This window comes from Macrobrachium rosenbergii, chromosome 9 (genome assembly GCF_040412425.1).
Source record: "Macrobrachium rosenbergii isolate ZJJX-2024 chromosome 9, ASM4041242v1, whole genome shotgun sequence".
Lineage (NCBI taxonomy): Eukaryota > Metazoa > Arthropoda > Malacostraca > Decapoda > Palaemonidae > Macrobrachium > Macrobrachium rosenbergii.
The window spans coordinates 49606594-49623340 of NC_089749.1; the positions used below are offsets into that span (position 1 = coordinate 49606594).

Sequence of the window (16747 nt, forward strand, 5' to 3'; positions counted from 1 at the left end):
CTCTCAGCCAGCCGTGGTGGCCTGTGTTGTTGCATTGCCAGAAGCACGATTATGCCTGCTTTAACCCTAAATAAAATGAAAAACTACTGAGGTTAGAGGGCTGCAATTTGGTATGTTTGATGACTGGACGGTGGATAATCAAAATACCAATTTGCAGCCCTCTAGCCTCAGTAGTTTTTAAGATCTGAGGGCGGACAGAAAAAGTGCAACAGACAGAAAGAGCTGCCACAATAGTTTTCTTTTCAGAAAACTAAAAATGAATAATTCTTCGGTTGACTTACAAAACATGAAGACCTGCCTTTTAAACACACTAATGTTTGCTTGCAGTTGCTAATTATCAACCACACTGTAAACATGAATACAATTAGGGATTTACTTTGACTACCAAAATGTTCCATAGAACCTGTATGAACACTATTGAAAGTTTTTTAGTCAATTTAAAATTAACAACATTCACCACTTTAATGGGCACTTACTTCTTTTGATTCTCTTGGCCTGGTATATCACTGAAAGATGCTGACAAGCTCAATGAATCTGTTGAAACACCTGTTATTGCAGATGATGCGACAGAAGCAGTGTCACCTCCTTGTTTCTGAGATGTGGCACTGCACATTTCTGTAAAAGGAAATGTCTTTGAGACTGACATTTCTGTGCATAAGATTTCTCTAACTAGTTACACTAGTACAACAATTTAAAGATGTCTTAGCACCAGGTAATCTACATACACCATCTTTACGGGACTGTTGTCTTAGCACCAGGTCATCCACACACATCATTGTTAAGGAACCTCAATTTCTGCAAACCTCTGTTATGTCCTCCTTACTATGATAAATGATGAAGGGTTACAGTGGAAATCATTTTTGTACATCGAAATCTTCTTGATTTTACCTTGCACATAAATATAAACTTCTCTAAATCTGGAATATCTAATATGGAATTTAACTTTTTTGCAGCTCCACTCTCAGATTATTGCTAAATTGGCATTTCCAAGTCCATATGTTTAAAAAACACCAAAATATTAGCACTAGAAAACTCGGTATCAAAACCTGGTTTAAAGATTAGTACAAAACAAATTGCTATAACTCTAGAGCAGAAACAATATAAAAATCATAAGTAAGAGTAATAAGTACAAAACTCTTAAATACCTTGGGAGAAATTATATTGCATTTTTATCTTTATTTGTAGATGTTTAAATAAATTTTGTCAATACATTTTATGTTAATCTTTATTCACTACTATTTTGTACACTTTCTGCCAAACCATCCATCTAGCACAAGTCTTCATCTATGCCCTTTTTCCACAACCTGCCTATTGCTACTACTGTAATCAGCTTTCTACCTCTTCAAATCTATCACATCTAAAAATAACTGTTCATCTCACTTTCTCATCACATGCTCAAACCATCTTGATCTTTGGGGTCTATTTTCCAGCCTCTGATACTTCATTTGCCATATGACCTTCCCATCATGAACAACAGTGTTTTGTAACCAAAACTTTTTCAGATTCTTTTCTATTGCTTTTGTTTCTTGCTGCATATAAAAGTAAATTATCTTTGCATGCCTTGGATCTTTGCTTCTTATATTAAATTTCCCAAACAATTTTTCCTTTAAGCACTTATTTCCTTACTCTTTTCCTTTTGTCCTTTTATGCTCTGTTTATTTAAAAGAAAAGGTCCAACACAAAAAATTTGTTAGGTTTACTACTAGGATACTTATTTTCCAGTGGAAAAATTTGTACAGTATGATCATTTTTCTTCCTACTGCCCTCTTAAATTCTGATCTGAGGAAACTGGTGGTCAATACTGCGCAAAATTGCTATGAAAATTTAAATTACAACTTACCTCCAGTTGAGTTATTAGCAAGAGCTGAAGCTACAGAGGACGTAGATATAGAACCGCTTGTGGACTGACGAGGGAGGGGATTTCCCCCACTTCCAGATGCTGCCATAACTTTGGCTTTCTCCAGTCTCTCTTCTTTCTTACGCAGCTGCACCAAATCTTGAACCTATTGATGAAGATTTAAAAGGATTTTCTATGGATAATAATTCCAAGATATATCAGTAATATAAAAAATAACTCAAACTTTGAAGCACTAACAAAACAGAGCAAAATTTTGGAGTTAGAAATAATCCATCTTCAACTTTCCTTAGTGGGTTGATGAAATGTAAAACTTGGTAAATATTTTTATGTTTACTTTTCTTGTTCTACAACTTTGGCACTGCCAAATAACAGGAATTAACCATTACAGGTAGCCCTATACATACACACAATATTACATTCCAAGGGCTCATTTGTAAGCTCAATTTGTTTGTAAATAGCACTGTGCTTTGTAAGCTTTCTATTAAGACAATTTGGTCTTTGTACATAAAGTTTACAAGAAGCAAAATCATTTAATCTTTCCTGAAAAAATGGCAATGAAATACAGATAATACCGATTTGGACGTTAGGAAAAACCTATTTTTGGTAGCTGCTGTGAGTCCTCAGAGGAGTTACACTCTCATGGTTCCACCCGGGCTCTATAAGATGGACCAACCATTCTCAAGGAATTCTCTTACAGTTGGTCTTGGCCAGAATAGTGCTTGTTGGCAGTGACAGAATATGAAGGACTCAGGACAAGAGGGCTCTATTACCTGACCACAGCAATTGCCTTCCAGTTCATCTACTTCATCTCACTTTCCACAGATGTGACAACATCATGTATGTCAGCTATTCTCCTCATTACAAAATAACTGTTCACCTCTGCACCATACCTTTTTGCAAGGGAGAGTGGGTGGGTTTGAGGACTCTCAGCAACTACCAAAAATAGGTTTTCCCTGTTTCAAAACCTGTTTTTTGATAGCATAGCCACTGTTCATTATGAACACCTGTTAAATGGAGAAAATCCTACAATTCTTTGAAGGTGGAGTCCAGAACCTTAGTGTGATACGTACTATTTAGCAGAAAGGAGGTAAAGAAGGCAATAAAGATGATGAATAATAGTAAAGCAATAGGGCCAGATGGAATTCCTGCAGAAGTGTGGAAGAGCCTGGGAGAAGAAGGAATAGACATACTACGGGACCTAGCAAAGAAAATATAGTCAGGAAAAGATACCACAAGAATTGAGAGAAAGCTTTATTGTGTCAATCTCTAAAGAGAAAGGTGGCATCCAGGATTGTGCAAAATACAGAGGAATAAAGCTAATGTCTCACACTATGAAAATATGGGAAAGAATAATGGATCAAAGGATTAGGGAAGAAATATATGTAGGTGAATATCAGTTTGGTTTCATGCCAGGAAGAGGAACAACAGATACAGTGTTTGCCCTTCAACGGATGATGGTAAGACACCGGGAGAAGCTGAAAAGACTGAACATAGTGTGCATAGACCTGGAAAAGGCATATGATAGAATCCCATGCCATGAGGTTCGGAGGTGCATACGAGCAAATGGAACACTGGAGAAATATGTGAGGGCAGTCCAAGATATTTATGAAAGAGCAAAAAAGCATGTTAAAAGTAGTGTTAGGTTAACTGAATAGATACCAGTAAGAGCGGGTTTACCTCAAGGATTTGCTTCAAGTCCATATCTTTTTTTACTTAATTATGGATGTGTTATCTCAAGGAATAAGAGATCAATATGCCTGAAGCATGCTGTTTGCTGATGACATTGTGATATGCAGCACCCAAAGAGGGGTAGTGGAGTCAAAACTAGGGCAATGGAGGAAGATACTGGAAGACAGAGGATTCAAGGTCTGTAGATGGAGGACTGAATTCTTAAGGTTCAAAGAAGATCAAAACTTCGAGATTAATATGGAAGGGACAAGGCTAAACAGGGTAGAAAAATTTAGGTATCTTGATTCAACAGTAGCCAGTGATGGAAATTTGGATGCAGAAGTAACACACGCAGTGCAGACTGGATGGAAAAATTGGATAAAGATGTCAGGTGTTTTGTGTGACTACAGAATCAACATAAAGGCTAAAGGAAGACTGTAGAGGACAGTAGTGAGACCAGCATTGATATATGGAGCTGAAACATAGCCAATAACAAGACCACAAGAGAAGATATTGGATGCAGTAATGATAAAAATGCTTAGATGGATGTTTAGTGACAAAAATGGATAGGATCAAGAACAAAAAAATAAGGGGAACTACCAAAGTCGTTGAACTATCAAAGAGGGCACAGGAAAGAAGACTGCAGTGGTTTGGCCATGTGATGAGAAGGGATGAGATATACTACAGTATGTAGGGAGGCAAGTGATGCAGATGAAGATGCCTGGTGGGAGACTGAAAGGAAGACCAAAGTGAAGGTGGCCTGATGTTGTTAAAGATGATCTGAGAGACAAATAATTGTCAGAGGATGATGTGTAAGACCTAGCCAGGTGGAGGGAAGCTGTCAGAAACAATGACCCCCATAGAAGTGGGAAAAGATGCAGAGAAATAAGAAGAATAGTACGCAGTATTATACAGTACTTAGCAGACAAGCCAATGGCATATCACTACTCCTTGGAGCTTTTGAAGATGTGTTCCTAGAAATGGTATTTTCATTATAAAATAAGTTTTTAAATATACTTACCTGGTAGTTACATATTTATAGCTTTATCCCGCCGATTCGTCATTATCACGGCAGAAATTCAAAATTCGCGGCAATCGCCGATAGATGGTCAGGTGGCCATACCTGTGCGCCCTCTACCAGGTACCTGGAACCATTCCCAATTGTCCTCAGAAATTCCATGCCCCTGTTCTCAGAGGGGAGGAGGGAGGGATTTTTTTATATATGTAACTACCAGGTAAGTATATTTAAAAACTTATTTTATAATGAAAATACCATTTTTAAATATCTAACTTCCTGATAGTTACATATATATAGCTGATTGACACCATTGGTGAGGGGTTAGAGAACCGCAACACCGTTGGGAATTCGTAAAATTACTAAACACTATATATTAGCTGTAACCATACTCTGGTTCCTACCTGATAAGGAAACTGGCTTCATAGTTATCCTGCCTCATTCGCCTGCATTCCTTGAGAGACCCAGCAATCCACCCAGGGGGCTGTAGAAAGTCTCTATGGGGCTGTCACACGGTCCTCGACCTTAACATGACTAGACCACCACCCTTGCTATCCTGGCATAGCCATGGACAAAGAGCTGACCACCTGACCCACTAACACCACTAAAAACACACTCCATAAAACCTAACCTAACTTAGACTTGCAACCCCAGACTGTGGAAGGTTGCAACAACCTTCACAGACAACCTGTGAGTTCAAATCAAGAAAAAGCAAGGGTATAATAAAAATAAGGTTATAGGTTAGAGGCAGTAGTACCTTCTCCAACTACGGCGCCGGAGGCAACGTACGGACCCAGGGAACAGCAATCCTCATATTGGGTCTGTACTTCTTTTAGGTAACAATCTGCGAAGATGACTTGTTTCTCCAGAATGTCGCTTCAAAATTGATTTCATAGACTTGTTGTGTCTATAAGCCATCGGTCGTCACAGCTCTTACTTCGTGCGCTTTGACTTTGAGGATTGGGAAGCTTTTCTCGTCACAGTCTTGGTGAGCTTCCCTTATTAAATCCTTGATAAAGAATGCCAGTGCATTCTTTGATAAGGGCAACGAAGGTTTCTTCACCGAGCACCAGAGGTTGTCTGTCTGACCTCTCATGTTTCTGGTCCTCTGTAGATAAAATTTTAGGGCCCTAACTGGACAAAGGCCTCTCTCTTTTTCCTGTCCTACTAAATGAGACAGCCCTGGTATGGTAAAGGATCTGGGCCATGGTTGAGAAGGGTTCTCGTTTTTAGCGAGAAAACCAAGTTGTAGCGAGCAGACTGCATTCTCCCCATTGAAGCCTACCTTCTTGCTAAAGGCTTGTAATTCTCCTACCCTCTTGGCTGTAGCCAACGCAACCAGGAATAGGGTCTTCTTAGTGAGATCCTTCCATGAAGCCTTGTCGAGAGGTTCAAACCTGCTCGAGGTTAAAAACTTCAGGACTACGTCCAAATTCCAAGAGGGGGTCGGGTTGTCCTTCCTCTTAACTGTCTCAAAAGACCTTATGAGATCCGTGAGGTCCTTGTCTCCCGACACGTCAATATTTCTGTGACGGAAGACAGAAGCTAGCATGCTGCGGTAACCCTTGATGGTTGATACTGCTAGTTTTTCTTGGGTTTTTAAATGCAGCAGAAAATCTGCCAGTTGAGTTAGAGAGGTAGTGGAAGAGGAAATGTTATTAATTCTGCACCATTCCCCGAATACGTCGCACTTTGACTGGTACACCTTGAGTGTGGACGTCCTCCTCGCTCTTGCGATGGCTCTTGCAGCTTCCCTTGAAAAGCCCTTCGCTCTTGCCAGTTTTTCGATAGCCGAAAGGCAGTTAGGTTGAGAGAGCGAGATTTTGATGGTATCTCTCTATATGTGGCTGTCTGAGTAGATCGTTCCGACAAGGTAACGATCTGGGGGTGTCTACTAGCCACTCCATCACTTCTGTGATCCATGGTCTCATGGGCCAAAATGGAGCTATCAGGGTCATGCGGGCGTCGTTCGACTCCCTGAACTTCTTCATGACTCTGTCTAGGATCTTGAATGGGGGAAAAGCGTACGTGTCTAGTCCTTCCCAATCCATGAGGAAGGCGTCCACTGCCACTGCTTCCTGGTCTGGGACTGGAGAGCAGTAGACTGGTAACCTCTTTGTTCTCTGTGTCGCAAAGAGGTCTATTGACGGTTCTCCCCACAGATTCCAAAGCCTGTTGCACACCTCGCGATGTAGGGTCCATTCTGTCATGAGAACCTGTCTTCCTCTGCTGAGAAGATCCGCTCTGACGTTCTTCTCTCCCTCTATGAAGCGGGTTATCAGAGTTATGTTGTTCGCTTCTGCCCACAGCAGGAGATCTTTTGCTGCCTCGTAAAGGGAATCCGAACGAGTGCCACCCTGTTTCCTGATGTAGGCCAACGCTGTGGTGTTGTCTGCGTTGACCTGTACTATCTTGTTCTGGACCTTCTCCTGGAAGTGCACTAGCGCTAGATGAATGGCCACCAGTTCCTTGACGTTTATATGCCATTTCTTCTGATGGTTTCCCCATAGACCTGAGATCTCGCCCTTCCCCAGTGTTGCACCCCATCCCACATCCGATGCGTCTGAATACAACACTAGGTCGGGGTTCTTCTGCTGAAGTTCGAGGCCTTCTTGTAGTTTGTTGGGGTCGTCCCACCAACTCAATTGATTTCTGATTCCCAGAGGGATCGGAATCCACGTCTCTAGGTCTTGGCCTCTTTTCCAATAACTTGACAGATGGAACTGAAGTGCACGTAAATGTAGTCTTCCCAGGGAGACAAATTGTTCGATCGAGGAGAGGGTCCCCAGCAGACTCATCCACTCCCTCGCCGAGCAGGTCCATCTCCCTAGAAAGAACTTCACCTTTCCTAAGCAATCCAGAATGCATTTCGGGGCTGGAAAAGCCCGAAAAACCACTGACTGAATCCTCATCCCCAGGTAGATGATGTCTTGTGAAGGCGTCAGCTGTGATTTGGCTAGATTTACTACCAGTCCTAGCTGTTGCGTCATATTCATTGTCACTTGTAGATCCTCCAGACACTTTGCTTGCGATCTGGCTCTGATTAGCCAGTCGTCCAGGTACATCGATATTCGTACCCCTTTTAGATGTAACCGGTGAGCTATGTTCGATGCCACTCGTGTGAAAACATAAGGAGCCGAGCTTAGTCCAAAACAAAGTGCTCTGAACTGATAAGTTGTCCCAGATGCACAAACCTCAGATATTTTCTGTAGTTCGGGTGAATTGGTACGTGAAAATACGCGTCCTGCAGGTCTATCGATACCATCCAGTCTTCTTGTCTGGTGCCTGCTAGGACTGACGCAGATGTCTCCATAGCAAACTTGACTTTGCTTACGTACTTGTTCAGTGGACTTACGTCCAGAACTGGTCTCCAACCCCCAAGTTCTTGGGTACCAGAAAAAATCTGTTGTAAAATCCCTCTGACGAGAGGTCCTTTACCTCTTCTATTGCTGCTTTTGATAGCATCTGGGTTACCTGTTCTTGAAGAGCTGCTGCTTTGCTCCCCAAGTATGTAGCTGTCAACTCTAACGGTTCTGGTGAAAGAGGAGGCTTCCTTAGGAAGGGATCTTGTACCCTTCCTTCAGTACTTCGACTGTCCAGTCGTCCGCTCCCTTTGGCTCCACTCTTGCCAGAGGTGGGATAACCTGGCTCCCACTTGTGTCTGGAGGTTGTTGTGATCACTTCTTGGGTTTCAGTTGCTGCTTGGGGTTCTACGAGGTTGTCCTCCAGCAGCCATTCTCTGACTTCCTCTCGAAAGGGCTCTCCCACGAAAAGGGCTGGACGCATAGGAGGCGCTTCCTTCTCCTTCCTGGCTAAAAAGTTTGCCGGAAGAACTTTCCTAGCAGTCCTTGTGATCAGATCTTGCGCTGATTGTTGCGCCGCAAGGGCTGCTGATAAGTCCTTAACCAGCTCTGAAGGGAAGAGCTGTTTGGTTAAGGGAGCATACAAGAGCTCTGATCTCTGAGCGAGTCACTCCTGACGTCAGGAACGAACACAGCATAGCTCTTTTCTTAACACCTGCTGTGAAAAGGGCAGAGAGTTCGACCGACCCGTCCCTCACAGCTTTATCGAGACAGGCAATAAGGTGCATTTGCGTGTGTCGTTCTTCTCATCTGTAACATCTCATGCGAGCTGCAAGAGTCCAGTCCACCAAGCTGAAGACTTCAATAGTCCTGAAGACGCCAGCAAGTGGTCCATTTCCAAAGTGGACCACAGAACCTTGGCCTTTGTCATGGCTGTTCTACGCAAAGAGTCCACGAGTCTGGAGAAGTCCCCTTGGGAGGAGGCAGAACTCCCAAGCCGAGAGCTTCCCAGTCTCGTACCACACGCTGGATCTAGAAGCCAATCTCGCCGGGGAAAGGAAAAGGTTGTCCTTCCCTGTTCTTTCTTCTTTAAAATCCAATCATTCAGTGTCGAAAAAGCTCTCTTCACTGATCTGGCTAACACTGTCTTCTTGAAGGAAGAAGACTTCTGGGGTCTACCCATCATAAATTGCGAGGGCGGACTCCGAGGTACAGCCTGTTGGAAATCATTGGGAAATAAGTCCACCAATAGCGTAAGAAGTCTTTTCAGATCTACAGCATGAAGAGTTTCTTGCGTCTCCTCCTCCGAGATCTCTTCCAAAGGATTCACTATTTCCGATGTCGAATGAGTGGGGGAATCGTGTGTATCATCCCGCTTGCATGCGTCACGCATGCGTACAACTTGCTGCGAGGGAGCATCACGATCCTTGTCACCTCCCGTCATGCGTGCGGCTTGTTGCGAGGAAGCGTCTATGAGCGCTGCAACTTGCAGCGAGTCCGCGTCTTGCTGGCTGTTAGCGTCTTGCTGTCCTAACTCCTGCCTTATCCTCTTCTTGGGTCTGTTGACGTCCTTAGGTTCCTTTCTGTGTGGTTCTTCTCTTAGCCCTTGCGACTTGTAAGCGTCAAAAAGAGACGCAAGGGACTGCTGAACTTCTGACAAGAACTTTACTTGTGGTGCCACTTGCTGCTGGGAAACAACTGGAGATGGCACTGCATGAACTTCTACAACTTCGGAGACTCTTGCTGGGATCTTCTGATGATGAGGTGGTGATGCCGCTTGCAACACGTTCCATTCTGGGGGCGGGGGAGAAGCGTGAACTGACGTAATGTACACGTCTTCTTCCTCCGACGAGTTATGCGTCTTACGCCTCTGTTTAGGTGCGGACACGCCATCTTCTTCCAACAGGAATCTCTCCGAGAGCTCCATTTGTTGCAAGAGGGTTGTTGGAGCGGGAAGGGGGACCTGCGTCTCTTGATAGGTCTTGATTCTTGAGATTGACGCCAACCACGCCTGGGTCTTGTGTCATCCGAGGATGACGAACATGTCCTCATCTCGCCTTTCCTAAGGCGAGGGGGAGCGTCCTGGGATGCGTCAACAGGATCGCTCGAGGGGACGTCCCGCTCGTTGTTCAACGTCTCTCACCTCCCTTAGCCTGTCGGTGTTCCTTCTCCCAGGGGTTGGGGAGCATGGAAGAGGTCTAGGGCTAGGAGCGTGACAGACACGAACGGACGCACCCTCCACTACACTAACGCTGTCACCGAACTTCTGTTGCAAACTATGCACTGCCCCCCACATCACTTCCCTATCCGAAGTAAGGGATTGCACTGAAACTCCTAAGGCAGAAATAGCAGCCATAATATCCTTCAAAGACGGCTTACTTACCTCCGACTCCGCAGGAGGATCGGGTACTACTACCTTAGGGCTAGGATCAGGAATATTAGTATCAGACAAGTTAGAAAGGACTTGACTATCAGAAGACCTAGCTGACAGAACACTCGAAGATCTAGCTCTCCTAATTCTGTCCTTTTCCAATCGCCTCACATAGCGATCATACTCTCTCCACTCTCTCTCAGACTAACTTTCACACTCCTTACATCTATCATCAAATGCACACACATGACCTCTGCATTTCTTACATACTGTGTGGGGATCAAGAGCAGCCTTTGGAAGCCGGGTCTTGCATCCCCTCACACACATTCTGACAACAGAGTCAGCCATCTTGAGAATCCAAAAAGCAAGTTCAAATAAAACTGTCCAAGTCGGAAACCGACAAAATTTAGCTTATCAGTGTGAAATAGACATCCAGGAAAATCCAACATCAGCGAAAGCCATCAACGAAAACAAAACCAAGTAATGGGTACTTCACCAATTGTAGACAAAGCAAACCAATAGTAGAGCGAATTTCCAACGTGTTGCTAGAACGACAGCAGGGAATTTCTGAGGACAATTGGGAATGGTTCCAGGTACCTGGTAGAGGGCACACAGGTATGGCCACCTGACCATCTATCGGCGATTGCTGCGAATTGTGAATTTCTGCTGTGCGCGCGACGAATCGGCGGGATAAAGCTATATGTAACTACCAGGGAAGTTAGATATTTAAAAATGGGATTTTTTGCCTCTTCTGACACTGTATAAATGGTTATTTGCCAAAAGGGAAAGACTATTACATTGCTTTTTGCTTTATAATTTCATTTACTACCTCTGCACGAAAAAGGGTTGGTTTTACTGCCTATACCTGATCTAGTTGCTTAACAATAACCCATTGACAGGAGTACCAAATACGACAAAGTCCTTCACAATTACATTGTCTTCTGTCTTTTACCTCTCCTTTTCCTTTCCCACCAAGCTGTCCAACTTCTTTACCTTTACCTTGCTCCAATTTTCACCTCTTATTTAAGAAAATATCCTTTGGTCCAAGCCTTCTAGTCTAAAATTAACTCAGTGGCTGGGCTAAATAACAGTGTGAAATTTCTGAGAGAGAGAGAGAGAGAGAGAGAGAGAGAGAGAGAGAGAGAGAGAGAGAGAGAGAGAGAGAGAGAGAGAGAGAGAGAGAGAGAGAGAGAGAGAGAGAGAGAGAGAGAGAGAGAGAGAGAGAGAGAGAAAACAAATACACATACAGAATTAGCTTAATGTTAAAAAGAAAACCGGGAACCTTTACTACAGGGTTACAAAAATTTCTCCCGATGACTTAAACTTACTTTTCCAACACATTATAATAATCCTTCCAATTGATAACGTAAAAAAACTTGCGGTAACTTTCCTAAGCCTTTATGTCAACTCAAACAAAGTTTAAATTACTGATATTAACTTGTTTAACAGCAAATATGTAAGCTGACAGTTTTATAATGCCAAGAAAAATCAAAGTTTTACATCTTTTGCAAAAAAATCAAAGAAATATTTAAGCTTACCAAGTGCTTGAGTAGGCTCTAAAGTGCTACGAGATCAATTCTTACATCTCTTGCATCTGAACAAATGACATACAACAATGAAACTGTACTCTTTCATACCTTTAAATTCCAGTCAGAGACAACTTGAGCTATCAATATCTTAGCTGTGACAATCTTGTCTTTAATTTCCATCATTGCTGTGGTCACCTCTTGGACTGTATTAGGAGTAGGAGGGTGCAACCTTCTTGCCTCCAGGGTGGGTGATGTTAACTGTAGCTATAAAAGCAAAATTATTTTAGAATATAACAGAAATGTGAAATGAGCTAGTGTGTAGTTCAGTGCATGGAAAAATATTCTGCAGAAATATGCTATGTGCATTATGTATAAAAGGTTCTAGCATTTTGATTCAGACTACTATAGTATTTTCCTAAAAACAAATATGAAATTTCATCCCCTTCTAATACACAATTCTTCTCCTACATGTACTTCAAATGTAAACCTTAAAATGAATCAAAAGACAATTATTATCAAAAAAAGGTTACAGCCTCTTAGCTGGTTACATCTTTAGGGTGGAGTCACCAACTCAGTTAAAGCTAGAATATCCTTTCAGGTACAATCCCTGGGACAAGATGGGAAAATTATAATTGATGTGAACTTATGTCATTAGAGGAACCAAATCTGTTACTCAAAGGCTCAAAAATAGTCAACAAAGAGTAATACATTAGCCAGTCAAAGATGTTAATGAGATGAACATGGAAAATATAATTCCCATAAATTTAAAATTCACAGGAATATACCTGAATGCTCAAATTTTATGACCATCATGAACTGCTACATTACACAACACAGAGCAAAATTTAAGTACACAATACTTAAAAAGAATGAGGAATAGGCAAGAGAGAGAGAGAGAGAGAGAGAGAGAGAGTTATTATAATTGAGTAATCTAAGATTATTAAACACATGAAAAACTACAACTTTTATTTGTCATTTAAGTTTCTTGTGGTTTTAAGTAATTTTAAGATTCCATCTCACCTGAATACTTTCTATTTGCTCCCTAAACTTTGCACGCTGAGAATTTTGATGTTCACTAATTTCCAAAATCAGAGGCTGCCAACGTAGATTGCTTTCTGAAGAAAGAGTTGTTACCCGTTCGAGAATAGTAGAAAAAACTGAATAACCCTATGGATAAAGAAAATACATAAACAGTATTTATCAATATGAAAACAATTAGTTACACATAAAACTCCTGGAAAACTCAGTCTTAATGTTAGGTTAAAAAATCTTTAATCTTCCAGTTACATAAATGAAATGAGCCAATGAAACTGTGGAGTGGACAAGAAAGCATGAAAGATGCATTTGTTAGGTCATATTAAACTTAACTAAAAAACCAGAATGCATTCAAATGCATATCATCCAAAGAATTATTTGTGTACAAACATTGTATGTCAAAACAAGCAACAAACTTATTATACTTGTGAACAAGTTATATTCACAGATTCTTGGCTATTACTTGATGTGAAATGCTTTTGTTACAATTCGTATAACAACAACTGCTGCTAGTATCTCATAGTATAATTAAACCTTTATGGATAACTTTCAAAAACTGAGGCAGATAGAGAATGGATACACAATTATGACTTGCACTTGCTTATGAACACAGGCCAATATTAATCATAAGTAGAAAGAGATACATAAAAAAATCAGCAACAAAATTACCTCAATATCCATAAAAAAAATCAGCAACAAAATTACCTCAATATCCATAAGAAATTAGATTACAAAAGTACCTATTACAAAACAAGAAACAATGGAAGGCAGAAATGCACGATAACAAAACTATTATTCTTATGTATACTGATTACAGAGGTACAGTACAGAAATATATGAGGAGTTGAAAATTGGAAATAAAATTACCTGTATGGCCACTCCTTTAATTTGTTCAACCACGGACGACTGTGTTACAGGTGGTATGCATAAGCTCATTTCAGATGGTGGGAGCATGATTTCTCTTACAGTTATTGGATTGTACCTAGAAAAGAATTTTTTTTGTAGACCACAGTATGTTTATGTTAAATTTTATAGTCTACCTTTTGATTTTGCTGTAGCACTGTGGTTTCCACTGGGACTTCTAAAAGATTAAATTAATTTTTCTGCAAACCCTTAATCAAAATGAGATTTAAATAGATTCTTACTTCAGATAACTAAGTAAATATAAAGGTTGATAAAATATTACTGAATATCACTTTTTAAAAGAAAATTTCTTTATGGTAACTTACTTGAATATTGCTACTTGTTTCTTGTAGCCAAAATACTGGAAGTGGTCATGATGCATAGAATGAGGGCACCCTGGCAGGCCACGACGGGAGAAGCTACTGCCATAAAACCTCAGTTCCAGATACTTGGCAAAGGAGAGCGACCATGTTTCGAGTGACATTGGCACCACAGGAGTCACCTGTGAAGTTGAATTAAATTATGCAATAATAAGGAAATGATACAAAAAAAGAAATGACAAGAGAGGGCTAAAGTCCCAAGGCCGAACAACTAAATCTCGTAAGTCATTTATGGTAGCTTTTGCATGGCAGCAACAAATGAAGGTAATTGCCAACTAACTATTAAGAAATTGAGGATGAACATGTGACTTGTGCAGTAACTAAACTTTTCAATATTCACCTCTAAAAATTTTGTTATCCAGAATCCACAGAGCAACATTAAATCTCACAAAACATCTTTGGCTCAATAATTAACAATGATCTGGAAAAATGCGGCGCAATAAACACAGGAATGGTTGTAACTTGAAGGTAAAACTGGAAAACAAGCTAAGTGATTTGTAAGGAAAAAATAAAAACATTTTCACAGCATTGTGCCTTTAATTATGTTCTACTTTTCTTTCTGGATGCTATCCATATTAATTACAATGCACTGTACCTGGAGTTTTCAAAATTCAGTTGTGCAGTTGTGGAATCTTCTGACCTCAAAATGTTTAAGCTACGAGCAAATTCATTGCTATCTTCTGTTGATGTCTCCTGAATTTAAGTGTATTGGTTTTATTTCCTATCCCCTACATTTATTTATCACCTTTTCCTATTACTTGCCTGCTTTCTCAGCAGGCTGATTTCCCTTTTGAACCCTCCTGGATTTATAACTAGCTGACTCTGTTCATAAGAGTTTTCAACTGAAGATTTAAAGAAAGGAGGAAGGAAGGAAGAAAGATGGTTTGTATTCCCATTGGAAAAATTTCCAAATATTTATCATCATACATCATACACAAATTACCTCATGACAACCATTCACCTATGAAAATTGCTAAAATTACTATCCAGTCACTATAGTACACATACGCTCACCTGTCGACAGTTCTTGCACCAGCTCCACATGAGAATGGTACCTGTGTTTGAGTCATCCAGAACTGTGTCCAGACATCTCAACAGCACATCAACACACCCAGTATCATGCACAAACTTGCGAATGTGATTAACCAATCCTTTTGAGCACTCTGTGGACGGACACATGTAAGTCTGGCTAAAGCAGTAGCGCTCAAGGAAGGCACCCAGGGGAATATCATTTCTTCCATAAAAGTCCATAGTAAGCACCCTGTTAAATATCAATAATATCAATAAAAAAATCGTGGCAATGTAAATTAACAGTTGGTAAAAGAATGAACAACAAAATAAGTATTCTCCTGTGCATAAAAATTTTTTACCACTCCATCAGTATTTCTTCATTAGTTGTATAACCACTCTACTATGACACCAATTCTACTCTTGTGAAAAATCAAGATTGAGTGACCATTCCACAAAGAAAAATGAAAATGTTACCAAAATACAAAACCTAACCCACAGCAAAATACAAAAATAACATCAGTTTACGTATTCTTTAATAGTGAGTCCCATAATTTGTAATGAAGGTTAAGGTACAGTAATTTCCTTTTCAAAATTACTACCTCTGAAAATTTTATTATGGGTACAATAATTTTTTTGGTATCGTTGTTACTCCTGAACATTCTATGATAGTTCTCGGGAAATTACAATATACATTAAAACAGTACTAAGAATGACAGCAAACTTTCATCCAATTGAAAACTATTAAACTTACTTGAAAACTAAACTCAAAAGACATGCATCATTTTTATATACAATTTTATTCAAGAAAAATGTGCTTTATTGAACTTCTTAATTTGCACTGAACCTCCCAATCTAATCTCATATAAGTCCATGAAAGAGGTCATGAATGTAGTTGTTATTAATGTGACTGAATCATGAATAAAATTTTAACAAATCTTAAAACTTAGCTGATAAATGAAAATTTTAGTTTTCATATGACTTTTAACCTATACAATTTTTTCACAACAAACAGAATTTTTTCATATAAACCCTAACTTGTGTATTGGTGTCATCTTAGACACTCACAACAGCAATTTAATAATCATTTGCTGTCTGATTGGTAGCAGCATATATGCACCTTCAGCTCTTTGGTTCCATTTATGTAAGTGCCTCACTTGCTCATGCAATCTGTAAATGGAAATGAGAGCTAACTGGGCCTGGGAAGATAGAACTCACTATATGTCATTAACATAGGGCCCAACTAAGAGCTCATGGGCTAGACATCAGCAAAAACAACTCAAAGACAGGGTGAAACAGATGTGCTCATTGAAAATAAGAGGCTTACATGGCAGGCTGAGAAATGTAACAGAGCACCAGAATGTAACCCTGACAATTTCCATAAGAAATGTAGAAAAACATGTCACCAAAGAGAGCATGACCAAAGACAGCATGTCCTCCTTATCTGAAACTGTAGTACGCTGAAGCCCAGGTTGAGTGAGTGCAATGTCCTCAGCTGCATCAGACAGCACCCTCCTACCCAGACAGACTTCTCCAAGGATCTCAAAGGGTAGGACATTCTTTGACTGACAAAGAAACAAAAAAAAAAAGGGTAAGGTCATTAAACTGTGTTACTGCCAAATTCTTAATATATTCACTGTCTTATGTAAGAGGTTTGGAATGGTATGCAAACAGATAC

General features: G+C 40.4%; 1 protein-coding gene across 7 annotated transcripts in view; it reads right to left on the minus strand.

The window, feature by feature from the left end:
- The window catches only part of fab1 (fab1 kinase), a 114787-nt gene that overhangs the window by 48334 nt on the left and 49706 nt on the right, over nt 1–16747 (minus strand). For all 7 annotated transcript variants that reach the window (XM_067109043.1, XM_067109046.1, XM_067109045.1 and 4 more), the window contains 7 exons: nt 15076–15322; nt 14008–14183; nt 13646–13760; nt 12764–12910; nt 11852–12007; nt 1841–2003; nt 477–615 (listed from right to left, as the gene is read on the minus strand). In XM_067109043.1, the coding sequence (XP_066965144.1) occupies nt 477–615; nt 1841–2003; nt 11852–12007; nt 12764–12910; nt 13646–13760; nt 14008–14183; nt 15076–15322 (1143 nt within the window). The remainder of the gene's footprint in view (nt 1–476; nt 616–1840; nt 2004–11851; nt 12008–12763; nt 12911–13645; nt 13761–14007; nt 14184–15075; nt 15323–16747) is intronic.